General features: G+C 47.6%; 1 protein-coding gene across 2 annotated transcripts; it reads left to right on the top strand.

Moving 5' to 3' along the window:
• The first annotated feature begins 2,669 nt into the window (after positions 1 to 2,669).
• On the top strand, positions 2,670 to 11,383 carry HEBP2 (heme binding protein 2). Of its 2 annotated transcripts, none has more exons than XM_047101247.1 (4): positions 2,670 to 2,771; positions 3,303 to 3,438; positions 4,400 to 4,580; positions 10,997 to 11,383. In XM_047101247.1, the coding sequence occupies exons 1-4, from the start codon at positions 2,670 to 2,672 to the stop codon at positions 11,193 to 11,195; spliced, it is 618 nt and encodes a 205-aa protein (XP_046957203.1). In that variant the 3' UTR covers positions 11,196 to 11,383. The 2 variants fall into 2 exon arrangements, with proteins under 2 accessions (XP_046957203.1, XP_046957204.1); XM_047101248.1 differs by having other exon boundaries at positions 4,400 to 4,462; positions 10,997 to 11,116.
• The last annotated feature ends 5,840 nt before the right edge of the window (positions 11,384 to 17,223 follow it).

Genomic DNA, 17,223 nt, shown 5'->3' with positions numbered 1-17,223 from the left:
GAGGAGAAGAACAACAGATTTCTTAAACAACAATGTAAACTATTTCCTTTTTCTCTCAAAAATTTCTGCAAAGCGAAATTGTATTCCCGACTTTGCAAAGTCACCTACGCAGTGGATCACAAGTTATATAGGTTAAAAGCAACGGGCTGTTTGTTTTGTTTTTTTCAACGTTTATTTATTTTTGGGACAGAGAGAGACAGAGCATGAACGGGGGAGGGGCAGAGAGAGAGGAAGACACAGAATCAGAAACAGGCTCCAGGCTCTGAGCCATCAGCCCAGAGCCTGACGCGGGGCTCGAACTCACGGACCGCGAGATCGTGACCTGGCTGAAGTCGGACGCTTAACCGACTGTGCCACCCAGGCGCCCCAACAACGGGCTGTTTTTTAAGAAACAGTCAAAACTCATTATTTAGCCTTCACTAAATAATTCAAACTTAGGCCGGCATAATAACATATTTGATGTTATCCACAGGCCACTGCACACTTGTTAGGGCAGGGAGGGAGAAAAGAAAAAAGAGAACATCAATTGCTTTGCAAGCAGAACCGTACAATGGGATATTATCCGACAATAAAAAAGAACGAAATACTAGCACATGCTACAACATGGATGACTCTTGAAAACATTACACTAAGAGAAAGAAGTCAGCCACAAAACACACATTCTACTCCGCTTATGGGAAATGCCCACAATAGGCAGAGCCACGGAGATAGAAAGTAACTTAGTGATTGCCAGGGGCTGGCTTACTCTTGCGTTTTTAGCTTATTAAAGAAATATGCTTTGGAAGAGAAAAAGAATGAGATCATGAAAGACTTAATGTGTAAAGACAGGGACTCTGCTCAGGGCCTTTAGCAGAGTCTAGAGGAGGGTGGTTTGCAACGATTCAAATGCCCATCCACCGATGAAAAATATTTTCCAGTGGAATATTTGTCAGCCCCAAAAAGGAATGCAGTACTGAAACATGCTACAACACAAATGGATGAAACTTGAAATATTTTGCCGAGTGAGACAAGCCCGTCATAAAGGACCACGTGCAGTCTGCTATGGTCTGTAGGTTTGCATCTCCCTGAAACTCACATTTTGAAAACCAAATGCTCAGTGTGATGGTATTAGGAGGTGGGGCCTTTGGGAGGTGATTAGGTCAGGAGGGCAGACCCCTTCATGAACGGGGTTAGTGTCCTTATAAAAGAGGCCAGAGAAAGCTGCCTTGCTCCTTCCACCTTGTGAGGACACCAGCAGCAGTCTGCCACCAGAAGGGCCTCAGGTAACTCTCTGGCGTCCTGATCTGTGACTTCCAGCCTCCAGAACAGTGAGAAAGAAGTTTCTGTTGTTTATAAGCCACCAGTCTGTGGTGTTTTGTTACGGCAGCCTCAAAGATTAAGACGAAGCACTATTTCGTTTATTTGAAAGGCCAGAAAAGGCAAACCTACAGAGACAGAGGACAGATTAGTAGTTGCCTAGGGCTGGGGATGGGGCACTGGGGAGTGACAGCTAAAGAATTTGGGGTTTGGGGGATGGGGAGAGGTGATAACAATGCTCAGGTTGATTGTAGTGATGGTTGCATAACTGTAAATATACTAAAAACCACTGAATGGTACGCATTAAACGGGTGGATTTTATGGTATGTGATTTCCATCTCAATAAATCTCTTAGAAAAAAATAAAGAATGAATCTAACAAAACGTTTGTTTTAAAGGCACTAGAGTCCTGTGGCTGTACCCCCCCCCCCATTTCTCTGTGCCCCTTTCACCTCCCTCTCCCCAGCCTGAAAGTTCTAGTTGGAACGACTTAGAGGTTTGGGGGTCATTTCAAGGAAAGGTCAGTAAACAAGGACACTTGAAGATCGTCTCCAGGCACGACTGGGGCGCCATCTGCCTCCTCCTGCGAGGGACCCTGATGGCTGTCTGGCACCTTGGACACCGTCTAGGTGTGAGTAGGGCCTCACGCCCCTGGCCGGGCCCCTTTCCAACTGGCGCATGGAGCCCTGGGCCCACGGGGTGCCAGCAGACACAGGCGAGGTTGGAGCCGGCAGGCGCCGGCCCACCGTCGCCCTGGGAGGGCAGGCTCCCTCCCGCCTTCGCGGAGCGCACCTAGGGTGCTGGCCGGCGCTCCCGCCGCTCCCCGGGAGCAGCCAGGTCTGCAGAACCGGCTCCCAGCGCGGGTGGAGCCGCGGAGACCTTCCCGAACCGGTTACACCAGAAACCGCGAAAGCCAGTTGCTTTGTCCTCCACCGCCCCGCTCCCACAGAGGACACCTTGGCGCGCCTGTTAATTTAAAAAGCAAGGGCGAGGGAGGGAGTCCGAAAGGAAGCCGGGCCTAAGCGGACCCTGCAATCCGGCCCCCGGCCCTCACCCCTGCGGAGGGAATCCGACAAGGGGGGCGCGGCCCCGGCGGGAGCAGCTCGGGTGGGAATCCGGGCTCCCGCGGACGCAGCGCCCCCTCCCGGCCCAGGCCGGGGCGGCTCCCGCGGACGCGGGTCCCCGGCACCCAGGGGAGGAGGGACGCGCGTCGACGCGGTGACCGGGGCGCGGGGCAGCGCGGGGGCGGGGACTCGGGGGCCGGGGCAGGCGGGCGCGGCGCGCACACGCAGCGGGGCGGCCCGGAGCGGCCCAGGCGCGGCCCCTTCCTGGCCCCGCTCGCCAGCCTGTCTCCCCGGAGCGTCGGCGCCGCCCATGGCCGAGGTGCTGGAGCCGGACCCCGCGACAGCCGAGCGCGCGGCGGCCCAGGCCGTGGAGACGCCGGGCTGGACGGCCCCGGAGGACGCGGGCCCCCAGGTAGGCGCCTCCCACGGGCGCGGAGGGTGCGGGCCAGAGCGCGCCGGCTGATTTGCGGTGGGGCCGGCGGGTCCCACAGATTTAAGTAAAAAGTACAATTTTTGAAGTCGTCTGGGCCCCCAGATGGGGAAATGCTGCCCAGATGGGGAAATTCGGTCGGTTAGCCGTAATCTGTGGCTACATCTTCACTTCTCTTGAGGTTAAAAAAGAAAAACGAATTAGCCGCAGTGGGACCCTCCCGGCCCCGGGGACGTAACAGATGCTGGGTCTCAACGAGAATAGAGCCGACCGACTCCCCCACCCCTGCGTGTGGGGCCGAGGCCTCCAGCGGCTCAAATCCAAGGATGGGAGCCTCAGGGGAGGGGCCCTGCCCGGTTCTAAGGAACCAGAACCAGACGCCCATCCCAGCGGGGCGCAGGTCCTGAGATCAAGGGCAATCCTGGTGGACCCGAGACCAAGTCACCTGTTCTGTTGCCTCTCACGTCCTGCCTTTTTAGAATTGCTTCCCAAGTTTCCTCTGTTCTATTTTAGCCCGGAAGTTACGAGATCCGACATTATGGACCAGCCAAATGGGTCAGCACTTCCGTTGAGTCTATGGACTGGGATTCAGCCATCCAAACTGGTTTTACGAAGCTGAACAGCTACATTCAAGGCAAAAATGAGAAAGGTGAAGACAGTTTACCATATAAATTATATATATAGTGGCTGAGTGCCCAGGCTTATTCTTGCGTTTTAGCTTACTAAAGAAATATACTTTAGAATAGAAAAATAATGAGATCATGAAAGACTTAAAGTGTGAAGACAGGGACTCTGCTCGGGGCCCTTAGCAGAGTCTAGAGGAGGGTAGTACTGGGTAGTGCTTTTCAGCCTCTGTTCTTGTCTGTTTCTGCCGGATGAACTGGGCCTCTGTGTAGCTAGTGTTAAGTCCTTTTCATGGCGAATGCTTCGAGATAATTTGGTGACTGCTATGGTAAGAGTCATCAGGAGGTAGGTAGGTACAAAGAACACAAGATCCAGGGTCTCCAGACATCTGGTTCTGGCTCTGGTGCTATTTATATTTTACCAGTTCACCTAGTCTACGGGATCTCAGTTTCTGAATTGTAAAACGTGACGAATAGACTGGACTCTATGATCTCTAATTTTCCTTTCTATCCCTAAAACTAGAATGTATTAACCAAAAATATTAATCGTACAGAAAGTGCTTAATGTGGCCAGTGGATAATTGAATCATTTTCCCTTTTTTATTATTATTATTTTGAGAGAGAGTGCATGAGTGAGCATGAGTGGGGGAGGGGCAGAGAGAGACAGAGGGAGAGAGAGAGAGAATCCCAGACTGCACATAGTGCAGAGCCTGACATGGGCTCAAACTCACAAACTGTGAGGTCATGACCTGAGCTGAACTCAGGAGTTTGACACTTAACCGACTGAGCCACGCAGGCGCCCCTTGCCCTTATTTTTTAAAGATGCAAATTATCTTAAAGGTAAATTTTATGTCGGTAGCATAAGGTAAGTCAGGAAACTCAGATCAAAGAAATTAATAGATTCAGTCTTTAGAAGTAGCCATGCAGATACTAAATCTGCTTTCACGGTCCTTTCATGGTATTTAAACTCATTATTTTATGGCCCAGAGATGAAAATAAAGATGACCGCTCCAGTGACAAGCTACGTGGAGCCCGGTTCAGGCCCTTTTAGTGAGTCTACCATTACCGTTTCCCTGTACATCCCCTCTGAACAGCAACCTGATCCGCCCAGGCCTTCAGAGTCAGATGTCTTCATTGAAGACAGAGCAGAAATGACCGTGTTCGTCCGGTAAGTGGTAGATAATTTCGAGCCCTGCGGACTGCCAGTTTTCCTTGCCTGCACTCAGTTTAGCTCCTATGCAATTTCAGTAGGCTTTTCGCCCTTGCACAAAAAAGAGGTCTGATGCATTTTGTGGTGTTTTCCTGCCGGGTTAGTTTTATATGTTACTAAGGGTCTCTTGCAAGGTATAATCACTTCGTGTCATGAAGAGTCTGTGTCGGGGCGCCTGGGTGGCGCAGTCGGTTAAGCGTCCGACTTCAGCCAGGCCACGATCTCGCGGTCCGTGAGTTCGAGCCCCGCGTCAGGCTCTGGGCTGATGGCTCGGAGCCTGGAGCCTGTTTCCGATTCTGTGTCTCCCTCTCTCTCTGCCCCTCCCCCGTTCATGCTCTGTCTCTCTCTGTCCCCCCCCAAAAAAAAATAAATAAACGTTGAAAAAAAAAATTAAAAAAAAAAAAAAAAAAAGAGTCTGTGTCACAGACCTTCCGCAAATAAGACGCGATGCACATCATTCTCAAAGCACAAGACTGCCCTTACCTGCCATCGAGGTAAACCTGTACGAAAATCCTAACACATGGTGCACGGTACCCCTCCTCCCGGCTTCGAGGTTCTGAGAGCCCCAGACTCTTCCCTGCATTCTCCGGCCCAAGGGATGGTACCCGCTTCCTGCAGTTACTGCCTCTGTTAGTTGAGTGGTTCCTATGTACCGTTTCAGACTTGCGGTACCTGTTTGATGCATTCCTTCAATTCTCTCTGTTGAAATTTAAAAGCACACACGGAATGTGATAACAGTCTCATATGGGAGTCCCTTTATTCCGTTCTGTCCCTCTTGTCACCACCAACCTGCTAAAAGCATCTGTTTCTCTGTCTGTTTCCCATGTACTCCTCAGAACACCACCGTCTGGAAGAGACTGCACCATCTCCTTGCCACCCTTGGCAGTGCCCTACATTTGCCACATGATGGCAGTCCTTGCCCATGTGACCCCTGAAGCCTTTGTGTATCGTATATTGACTTTGTATATTGACTAATCTATTCTCTGGATACTTACACAGCCTGTTAAGTCTGAGAACGTCACTCTCTGGCCATTCGTCTCGTCCTGTTCCTCTCTCTCACCTGTCCCTCTCTCTCACCTGTCCCTCTCTCTCACCTGTCCCTCTCTCTCACCCTGTTCCTCTCTCTCACCCAAGAATGCTCCACATTGACCCTCATGTCAGAACAGACTTACTCTGGGTGATCTGTTTACAAAGCTCTAACTCCCTGTGTCCTGTGACTCTCCTATTGTCTCTAGCCCTGATTTCTCTACTTGTTGGACATTTCCATGTGAAGGGTGTGGGGATTACACTCAACAGCTCTAAAAATGAGCCTTCCCCCAATTGCCAGTTTATAGGGGCAGTGATCTTCTAGTGGCTGTCTCAGAAAAGGGCCTCATTTGACAATAAATTTCATATATTGAAAAAATAAAATAAAATAAAATAAACAGTCAAAGAGCTATAAAAAAAAAAAAAAAGAAAAGAAAAGAAAAGGGCCTCATCAGCCAGACAGCCTCCCCAGCAGAGGTCTCCACGGCCACCAGCAGCGCGCTCTTCCCTGACAACTGATTGCCAGATCTGGTCCATTCTCCTTGGAAAGGATCCCTGATTCTGTTCCCTTCTCTCCATCCCTGGGACTTCCTCAGGACCTCATCCTACGGGAACCACACCCAAGTCATCTTCGTGTACCCTAGTGCTCGGCACAGTGCCTGATCCCCCGCAGACGCTCGGATGTTTATTCATCTCAGATCTCGTGTGTTCCGCCTCAGCAGCCTCCCGGCTGTTGGGAGCAACCTGCCCGCCGTTCTCTTCCTGTCCCGCTCCACACTGGAGTCCTTGATCTTCCTTACTCCAGCAGCAGCAAAGCAAGAAACCCCAACCTGGGACTTCACTAAAAATCTCTGTGGCTTTCTACTTGCTTCAGGGTGAAGTTCGGATTGTTCACGATGTCTTTTATCACGTGACCCAACCCTGTCTCCCCGCTGGTTATGTTCCCCTGACCTTCCCGCCCTTCACTGAGCAGGCCATTTCTTCCATCTCTCTCTCTCTGTCTTTTTAAGTTCTGATTTAAGTTCCAGTTAGTTAACGTACAGTGTAATGTTAGTTTCAGGTGTATGATACAGTGATTCAGCACTTCTACACTTGACCCCGTGCTCATCATAGCAAGTGCCCTTCTTAGTCCCAGTCACCTATTTAACCCATCCCCCACCCACCTCCAAACCATCAGTTTGTTCTCTATTGGTAAGAGTTTGTTTTTTGGTTTGCTTCTTGTTGGGTTTTTGTGTGTGTGTGTGTGCCTTTGCTCATATGTTTTGTTTCTTAAATTCTACATATAAGTGAAATCATATGGTATTTGTTTTTCTCTGGCTTATTTCATTTAGCATTATATTCTCTAGCTCCATCCATGTTGTTGCAAATGGCAAGATTTCATTCTTTTTTATGCCTGAGTAATATTCCATTATATATATATGTGTGTGTGTGTGTGTGTGTGTGTGTGTGTGTGTATACACCACATATTATGTATATACCACGTCTTCTTTATCCATTCACCAATTGATGGCCACTGGACGCTGGGCTGTTTCCATGCTTTGGCTGTTGTAGATAATGCTGCTATAAACATCAGGGTGCATGTATCCCTTCAAACTAGTATTTTTGTATTCTTTGGGTAAATAAATACCTAGTAGTGCAGTTGTTGGATCGTAGGGTAGTTCTTTTTTAACTTTTTGAGGGACCTCCATACTGTTTTCCAGAGTGGCTGAACCAGTTTGCATTCCCACCAGCAGTGCAAGAGGGTCCCCCTTTCTCCACATCCTTGCCAACACCCGTTGTTTCTTGTGTTGTTGATTTTAGCCATTCTGACAGGTGTGAAGTGATATCTCATTGTAGTTTTGATTTGCATTTCCCTGCTAAGTGATGTTGAGCATCTTTTCATGTTGTCTATTGGCCATCTGTATATCTTTTTTGGAGAAATGTCTATTGGTGTTTTCTTTTTTTTTTTTTAATGTTTATTTACTTATTTTGAGAGAGAGCAAGAGAGAGACCACGTGATTTGGGGAGGGGCAGAGAGAGGAGGAGAGAGAATCCAAGCAGGCTCCATGCTGTCAGTGAAGAGCCTGATGTGGGGCTCTGTGCATGTTTTCTGCCCATTTTTTAATTGGATTGTTTAGTTTTGGGGGTGTTGGGTTTTATCAGTGCTTTATATAATTTGGATACTAACCCTTTATCAGGTATCTTATATGAAAATATCTTCTCCCATTCCATAGGTTGCCTCTTAGTTTTGTTGATTGTTTCCTTCGCTGTGCAGAAGTTTTTTATTTTGACATAACCCCTATAGCTTGTTTTTGCTTTTATTTCCCTTGCCGTAGGAGACATACCTAGAAAGAAGTTGCTGTAGGTGATGTCAAAGAAGTGACTGCCTGTGTTCTCTTCTAGGATTTTATGGCCTCAGGTCTCACATTTAGGTCTTTAACCCACTCTGAATTTATTTTTGTGCATGGTGAAACAGAGTGGTCCAGTTTCATTCTTTTGCATGTTGCTGTCCAGTTTTCCAACACCATTTGTTGAAGACACAGTCCAATATTCCATTAGATATTTGTTCCTTCTTTGTCAAAGATTAATTAACCATATAAATGTGAGTTCCTTTCTGGGTTTTTTATTCTGTTCCGCTGATCTATGTGTCTGTTTTTGTGCCAGTACCATACTGTTTTGATCACTACGGCTTTGTAATATAACATGAAGTCTGGAATTGTGATGCCTCCAGCTTTGCTTTTTCTTTTTCAAGGTCGCTGTGGCTATTCAGGGTCTTTTGTGGTTCCATACAAATTTTAGGATTGTTTGATCCAGCTCTGCGACAGATGTCGTTGGTACTTTGATAGAGATTGCATCGCATGTGTAGATTGCTTTGGGTAGTATTGACATTTTAACAATATTTCTTCTTCCGGTCCATGAGCATGGAATGTCTTTCAATTTCTTTGTGTCTTCTCTGTTTCTTTCATCGGTATTTTTTAGTTTTCAGAGTACAGGTCTTTCATATCTTTGGTTAGGTTTATTCCTAGGTATCGTATTGTTTCGGGCACAGTTGTAAATGGGATTGATTCCTTAATTTCTCTTTCTTCTGCTTCATTATTGGTGTGTAGAAATGCAACTGATTTCTGTACGTCGATTGTATATCCTGCGACTTTGCTGAATTCCTATATCCGTTCTAGCAGTGTTTTGGTGGAGTCTTTCGGGTTTTCTATCTATAGTATCCTGTCATCTGCAAAGAGTGAAAGTTTTACTTCTTCCCTGCCAGTTTGCATATATTTTAATTTCTTTTTGTTGTCTGATTGCCGTGGCCGGGATCTGCCACATCTCTTTACCTGTGACCTCAGGCAGGTTTACTCACATGTTCTTTGCCTAAAGCTCTTCTTTTGTAAGATGTGTATAGTCACAGTGCCTACCTGTCTCATAGGGTTGCCATGACGATTACATCAGTTGATGTCTGTTAAATACTTAAAACAGACACATCGTCTTCCTACTAGCTCTAGCTTCCTCTTTCCCCTCTTCCTGGAACATCCACTTTTCCCCTTCAGGACTTGTATCAAATAGTACCTCATCTGTGATGCCTTCCTCAGTTTCTCCCGTCAGCCAGCCACTCTGTTCTCCTATTATTCTCAGTTATAATGATCTATGTACAGACTGTAACTTTCTCAAGAACACAGCAGCATGGTACATGTTTATACCCTGCAGCTCCTGGCAAGGGCAGGTGCGTGGGAAGGGAATCAGATGTTTGTGTACTGAGTAAAGCTGTGGATGGATCACTGTAGAACAATGTGTCTTCAGAAAACAAAAGATGATTTCTAACTAGGGGGCTCAAAACTTGACTTCAAGAAAGAAATGGGATCCGAAAGTCCGTTCCCTTTCGGCAGAGCATACTAAAAGTTGGCTCTTGGTTAAGGAAATATTAAATGTAGGAAGCAAAATATTTCTCAACACGTGGTTCAGAGTTATAATTATCAGTCAACATTCTGAAAATTAGAACCGTGTTATCAATTTATCTTCAGTGTTTTATTTCATGTACATGTACATACATCGATTCCTACACCATTCAGTGAGGATTTGAAAGATACTGGGCGTCTGATGAACGTTGTTGAATGAAATAGACATGGTTTGTACCCTTGAGAGCTTACATCTTAGCTGAAGAATGGTAGGACCAATCGTTCCATTGGCACATTGATAATAAAACCTATGCTACAGAAGGCATAATGGGAATATGTTTTATTTTCTGTGTTTCCCATTCTTAACCTTCAGAATCGAATTCATCGTGTTTACATGTCGGCAACTCAGCTAGGTCTATGTACCATCATAATTTAACCTCAGGACATTTTTGTTTGTATACTTTAAAATCTATACTTAAACTTTTATTCTCTTTCCCCACTTTTTATTTAAATCTTCTGCCTGTCTTTTCTTCCCCATCCCCATAGCAACCGCCTAACTGGCTCCTTCCCTCCAGTCTATTTTCCATCTGTCTTTCCCAGATCCTATCAAGTTACTCTTCTGCTCACCATCCTTCAAATAATCTCCGAAGGCCTTGGGATGACATACAAGTCTCTTCTTTCTGGCTCGGACTCACCTTTCAGAGCTCATTTTGTGGCTCACTATGAACATGCTTTGTGTTTTTGAACTTCTGTTCATTTTCTTATCCTTCTCCATTTTCCCTTTTTCTACCCAGCAAGACCATCCATTCCAGCCAACTCTATCCATTCCAGACCCAACTCAGAGGCTATCCCTTACTCCTGGGTCAGTCGTATCCTCAGTGTTCCCAAGCATATTGATCCTGTCTGTTAAATCTCTTCTCGGGCTAGATATAAAGAGCTGCCTAAATGTTCCTCTATAAATTCTTACATTCGAAACTGTATCATACTCATCTGTAATGTAGAGCCTACCCTTTTCCCCAGGAGAGGAAGAAAGGGGAAATATTCCACAGCAAACTGAAAGTCTGAAAAGGAATCTTCTAAGGGGCTTTCATTGTCACCACTGACCAGCAGCATCAGCATTATTGGGAGCTTGTTAGGAACACGGTTGCCCGGGCCCCACCCCAGACTTCCTGAATCAGCATTTTAGCAAGTTTCCCAGGTCACCTGTACGCTCCTTAGTCTGAAAAGCAAGAGTTAGAGCACGAAATGGTGAAAGTGCCAAATCTGCCTGCCAGCAGATGGGACACGTGCCTCCTCCGGGGTCTCCTCAGTGAGGCCACTTCGAGAATGGACACCAGAGGAGAATGCTGGGGGGTGGCGGGGGAGGGGGCGGGGGGGAGCTTGGGAGCAGCACTTAATAGTACCAGCTTCTGCTTGCCTCTTCAGACTGACCTTTATGTCAGCATGAGACTCATTCATGGTTATTTGCTTTCTCCTTCGCAGGTCTTTCGATGGATTCTCTAGTGCTCAAAAGAATCAAGAACAACTTTTGACATTAGCAAGCATGTTGAGGGAAGAAGGAAAAGTTTTCAATGAAAAGGTTTACTATACCGCAGGCTACAACAGTCCTTTCAAGTTGCTTGATAGAAATAATGAAGTGTGGTTGATTCAGAAAAATGAACCCTGCAAAGAAACTGAATGAGGGAAGAAAGGAAGTACCATTGCTTAGCGTAGATATTCAACGTATCGACATGTAAAATGCAGGTCTAGTATCTCTACCCGAGAGAACTGTGGTGATTTGAGCTGATTTCCAAGGTGCCTTTTAATGCTTGAAGCTTTATCTAGATACACAGGTAATAAGGGGAGAGTCTTCTAGAAACATGAGAACCAGTCACAGCTCTGGAGGGTGGGTATTTCTATGAGGGTCCAGGAAGTGTCTTATTGCTTGACCCTTCTTCGCTGTATCACAATCATGTTGCCTTTTTTGACTTGAATTTATGTCATTTGGATGTTATCCCCTCTAGCTATTATCAATAAAAATGCTAAAGAGGTACCCTGTGTGGAACAGTTCAGCTCTCAAGCCTAGCGAGGTGACCTTCAGCTGAGAACGAAAATCAAATTCTTTTGCACCTTTTAGGTTGTGATTTTTGATACGAGACAAGCTAGATTTCTGGCTTTGAAATTATTATGGATATAAAATTTCAAAATCTCAGGCAATTATTTTTCCAAAGGTATTTGCTTGCACTGATGATTTGTTGGTTTTTTGCCAAAAAGAAATTAAATTTCTTTTTCAGCTCACTTAATAAAACCAACTGGAGGACTCCTTCTAGCCCTCCTACTAGAATATCCACAGTACCAGCCTCTACTGGTAGGAGGTAAATATTTCTAATATTTACCCTAGAGTTCTATATAAAATAGACATCTCTTATACAATAAATTCCATTTGAAAGAAGAGAAGCATACTTCTGATGACCAGCATTTAGTTGTGATCTGAAACATGTTCAATAAAAAAAGTTGAGTGGTGCCTCGGTGGCTCAGTTGGTTGAACATCCGACTCTTGATTTTGGCTCAGGTCATGATCGCAGGGCTTGCACTCACTCTGTGTCTCTGAGATAAGATTGAAAACGGGGCCCCCGGGTGGCTCGGTCTGTTAAGCATCCAACTTCAGCTCAGGTCATGATCTCACGGTTTGTGAGTTCTGAGCCCCGCATCAGGCTCTGTGCTGACAGCTCGGAGCCTGGAGCCTGCTTGGGATTCTGTGTCTCCCCCTCTCTCTGCCGTTCCCCTGCTCACACTCTGTCTCTCTCAAAAATAAACATTCAAAAAATTTCTTTATTAAAATTAAAATTTAAAAATGGATTTTGTACTATTCAAGCACAGCATATCCCATTTTTCCCTTCTCTTCCATAAATTATAAACGAAAACATTTTTCAGCCCTAAATCCAGAGAATATTTCTCATAGCAATGAATCCGTTGTTGTAATTACGTGGCTGGCACCGACTACAAAATATCTCTTATGTCAACATTTCTATGGAGATGTTTTTCTTCTCTTATAGGAAATTTATGTGTGGGCTTTTTTTAAAGTTTATTTATTTTGAGAAAGAAACCGAGCGAGTGGGGGAGAGGCAGAGAGATAGAATCCCAGGCAGTCTCCACACTGTCAGCACAGAGCCTGATGCGGGGCTTGAACTCATGAACCATGAAATCATGACCTGAGTCGGACGCTTAACTGACTGAGCCACCCGGGTGCCCCTATGCTTTTTCCTAAGGCTAAACCATCCACCTGTGCTTTTGGTCTAATTCTTGTCCCATCAGTTATGCTTCTGCTCTCCTCTTCAGGCTTTCCTGCCCCACATGCTCCAATCACTCTGTCAACAGGGTCAGATTCTGCCTGATCCTCCCCGCCCCCCCCCAAATTAAATCCTAGTTCCCCCTAGACCCTTATGTGGGGCAATCATTCCCATCTCTCCTTTGCCTGGATTGTCCCATTTCCCTGGGAAGAGTTATCCAGCTTCCTTGGAAGTTCAAGGTTTTAAGGAGGGATCCCAGGGATCGTGAGAGGGATTAAGGTGGGTGCACCCCCCCCCCCAGCCACCAATTCTTCCCATAGAGCCGTCTACATTTGTCCATGTTTATGTCACTTTTTTGTAAGATTGTCTTTCTAGAAGTCTGAAAACGGTTCCCTTAACACTCAGTGCATGTCATGTGTTCCTTCTTTTCTAGTTATCACTTAACCTGTCTCCCTAAACATTCCACCGTGTGGAACACCTGCTGTGTTCCAGGCCCAGCACCAGGCGCAGGGCTGCTGCACAGTGGTGGGGAGAAACTGCCCTCATCGGCAACTTTGTAAATTAACAAACCCTGTAACGCCTTTTGCCCTTCCATTCAGTCCCCCCGCCCCCGTCCTGAGAAGTACAGCAGGGAGTGTCCTCTTGGAGTCTGTATTCTAGAGACGGAGAGCGTGCAAATGAAATGAGGCCCTGGGATAGAGTGTGGCTCGGCAGGGGGCAGTGGACCTCACACAGGGGGTCAGGCCAGACCTCTCCGAGGAAGAGACGTTTGAGACGGGGATGGCGAGAAGGAGCCAGTCAGATGAAAGCCTGGCGGGCTGGGGACCTCTTGGGCAGAGATGGCCATGTCAAAGGAAGAGGCCACCTTCAGTATTCAGAACAAAAGGCTGCACGTAGTGCTTGCTGAGCAAGAGAGAGCTGAGCTTGCACAGTCTCTCTGGACAAAGAAAACTGCTGACCTTGAATGGGGTTTCAGGAAGCAGTGGGGTCAAGGGTTAGCAGACTTCCCGAATCCCTTAGGAATGGAGCGTTAGTTGTGGAGGCGTGGCTCCCAGAGTGAGGCTGCTGCTGGTTGGCCTGATCTGGGAGATTACTGATGTGAAGTTGTCCTTGATCATTTCTGGGACTTCCGTGGAACTGTGGCCAAAGACCAGTCATTTCTTTTCTGAGACTGGGGGTAGTGGCAGGCAAGCCCATGGACATGTGCCCCTCAGATCCACCTTTGAGAAAGGACCAGCTGCCTGGCTCTGAGGGGTGTGCTCAGATGCCATCTCCAGCTGACCCTTTCTTCAGGGTCTGCTGCAGATTCAAGGGTCTGCTGCTATGCCCGAGCGAGGCAGTGGGAGCTGACAGCATGCTGTTTTCTGGCATCTTCCAGCCAAAGACCGAGCAAGGTGGTGGCCCAAGAACTAGCTATTTCTGCCCAACCCAGGACCCTTCAACAACAACCACAACAACAACAACTGTGAGAGAGCCAGAACCTCTCTGGTAACTTGCTAAGAAGCCCTCACCTCACACAGAAATTAAGCAGAAGAAGCTGGAGGTCAAGTACAGGAAGTGATGGTAAAAGTAGTAACCACCAAAAACGTTCAACAAGCCAGGTTTGTTCTGCCAAGGTCAGGACCAAACTCGGATAATGAGAAGAGGACACCGGGTGGATGTCCCCAACAGTTTTGACCCCCCTGAAAATTTCTGAACACTCTGGGCCTGCAGAAGAGGCTCTCCCTTTCCCCATTAAGAACTTGAACCACCCCTCCCCCCTTCTCCCACCCTAACAGGAGGAAATGCAAGATGCATAGAGATCTGGCCCTGTAAGGCAACAGGTGCCCTAGCAGCTGACCTACCCCATCTCCCAGGTCGATACCCAAGGTTAAGTCATAGCACCACCTGGCTGGGGTCATGCCAGGCCGGATGAAGGAAGCAATGGATAATGTGCCGAAGGTACTGTAGGGGCAGGGGCCAGGAGCGCGCCCGTGGGACCAGGTTCCGCAGGTGCTCGGTCAGAAGACTGGATAGAGGGAACGTCTACGACTTGGGGATGTCACTCAGGACACGGGATTTAACACCATGGACAAACTGCAGGCAATGGTGCAGACTCAGTGCCTTAGGGTAGGTGACTCCCAGAGGCCTGGAAAAAGCGACAGAAATGTTGAAACGCCTGAACTGCCAAGGGAGATATAACAGAGGAAGGAATGCCAAGCTCCCAGAAGGGGCCTTGCTGGAAAGGATAATTAGCCGAGGCAATAAGACCCATCAGGAGATTTTTGCCTTATCTGCTAGGGCTGCCGTAACCAACCACATAGCCAGGGTGGCTCAAGCAGCAGAAGTACCTACAGTGCTGAAGGCTGGGAATCCTAAGATCAAGGTGTTGGCCAAGTCAGTGCCTGGCGAGGGCTGGCCTCTGGCTTTGCAGACAGCCGTCTTCTTTCTCTGTCCCTACGCAGCAGCTGGGGGGAGGTATCGGAGGAGGTCACCGAGAAGACACCACCGCCATTTGACCCAAGAGCTGGACCCAGGTAGTTGGAGGCTCCCACCTCCGCCCTGTCCTTGGAATGTGTGTTCCACTTGCCCTTCCCGCTCCTAGATGCCCCTGCAAGGACACAGCCTTGGGATAGAGATGGTGATGGGACGGGATGCCTGGGTGGCTCAGTTAAGCATCCGACTTCGGCTCAGGTCATGATCTCGCGGTTCGTGGGCTTGAGCCCCACATCGGGCTATGTGCTGACAGTTCAGAGCCTGGAGCCTGCTTTGGATTCTGCGTCTCCCTCTCTCTCTCTCTCTCTCTCTCTCTCTCTCTCTGTGCCTCCCATGCTTACACTGTCTCCCTCTCTCTCTCTCTCAAAAATAAATAAACATTAAAAAAATAAAACAGAAGTGGTGATGGGACCATCTGGACTGGATACATGACTCACCCAGTTAAGGCCTCTTACGTGCAGCCATCCCCCCTTGTCTGCAGGGGACACATGCTAAGACCCCCAGCAGATGCCTGAAATCACGATAGTACTGAACTCTATACTGTTTCTTCCTATACATCCATCCCTATGATACAGCTTAAATTTTTAAAAATTAGGCACAGTAAAGGATTAACAATAACCAATAATAAAATGAAAACAATATAATAATATACTCTAATGAAAGGTTTATGAATATGGTCTCTCTCTCAAAATCTTACTGGACCGTACTCACCCTTCTTGCGATGATGTGAGATGATAAGGTGACAAGATGAAGTGAGGTGAGTGACAGGGGCATTGTGAGGTGGCGTTAGGCCGCTACTGACCCTCTGACTGTACTTCACACAGAGGATCATCTGCCGCCGGGATTGAGGTTGGCTGCGGGCACCCGAGCTGTAGGGATCGAAGGTGCACCTAAGAGGGGTCTACTGTAAACATCAGAGGTTGGGGGAGGGGTTGCAGAACACCACTCATCCTACAGCCAGTCACCTAAGGCAAACCTCATGGGTTCCCTTGCTTATCAAAACTGCCACCTACGGGTATGGAGCAGTCTACCTCTTTTCTTTGGTCCCTCCCTGCCCTCCGTGTTCGGGGGCCAATTTCAGAGGACACCTGGGATGTTCCTGAGGAAATTGTGAACCAACAAGAGGCAGCTCTGGTCTCTTTCTCTTCTTATAAGAACACTGATCCCATCTTGAGGACTGCACCTCATGACCTCATCAAAATCTATTTCCCAAAGGCCCCATCTCCAAACACCATCACATAGGTGGCTAGGACGTCCTCATATGAATTGGGGGGGGAGGGGAGATGGGTGGCAATAATTCATTCCATCCATAGAAATTATGTTCCTTGGGAAGGCCCAGAGGACCGGCCATTTAGCAAGGCCACGGGGAAGGCACAGATGAGAGGTGTGTGAGCAAAACCACGTTGCTCGGCGGCAGCTCTCCTCTGCAGTCCAGACCGGCAGGACTGGCTGGGGTGGAGTCTGGCTTGCTGACGGCAGTGGGGGTGATGAGGAGACCATGAGGAGCTAAGGTGGCAGTGCTAATTGCAGACACCAGGGTGCATTATCACATTAACCACTAAGGTGGTAAGGGCAGTCAAGGCAGGCACCTAGGTGGCTCAGTTGGTTAAGCATCTGACTTCAGCTCAGGTCATAATCTCACGGTCTGTGAGTTCAAGCCCATGTTGGGCTCTCTGCTGACAGTTCAGAGCCTGGAGCCTGCTTCAGATTCTGTGTCTCCCTCCCTCTCTCTGCCCCTCCCCTGCTTGTGCTCTGCCTCTCTCTCTTTCTTTCTCTTAAAAATAAGTAAAAAATTTAAAAAAAAAGAAAAGAAAGGGCAGCCAAGGGAACCTAACCTGTAGTCTTATGGAGATGGTTAATAGAACATGGCATCTGGAGGGATGAAATAGATGGGGTAGCCAACAAGGGTAATGCTTTATACGTGATCAAAAAGAGAGCAAGAAAAGATAAGCAGGGGACTAAGAT

Source organism: Lynx rufus, unplaced genomic scaffold (assembly GCF_022079265.1).
Source record: "Lynx rufus isolate CCGP_SWC_20201006 ecotype Redwood Valley unplaced genomic scaffold, mLynRuf1.p SCAF_6, whole genome shotgun sequence".
NCBI classification, from domain to species: Eukaryota; Metazoa; Chordata; class Mammalia; order Carnivora; family Felidae; genus Lynx; species Lynx rufus.
Note: the sequence above shows the minus strand (reverse complement) of the source record. Positions and strands in the feature narration are given on the sequence as shown.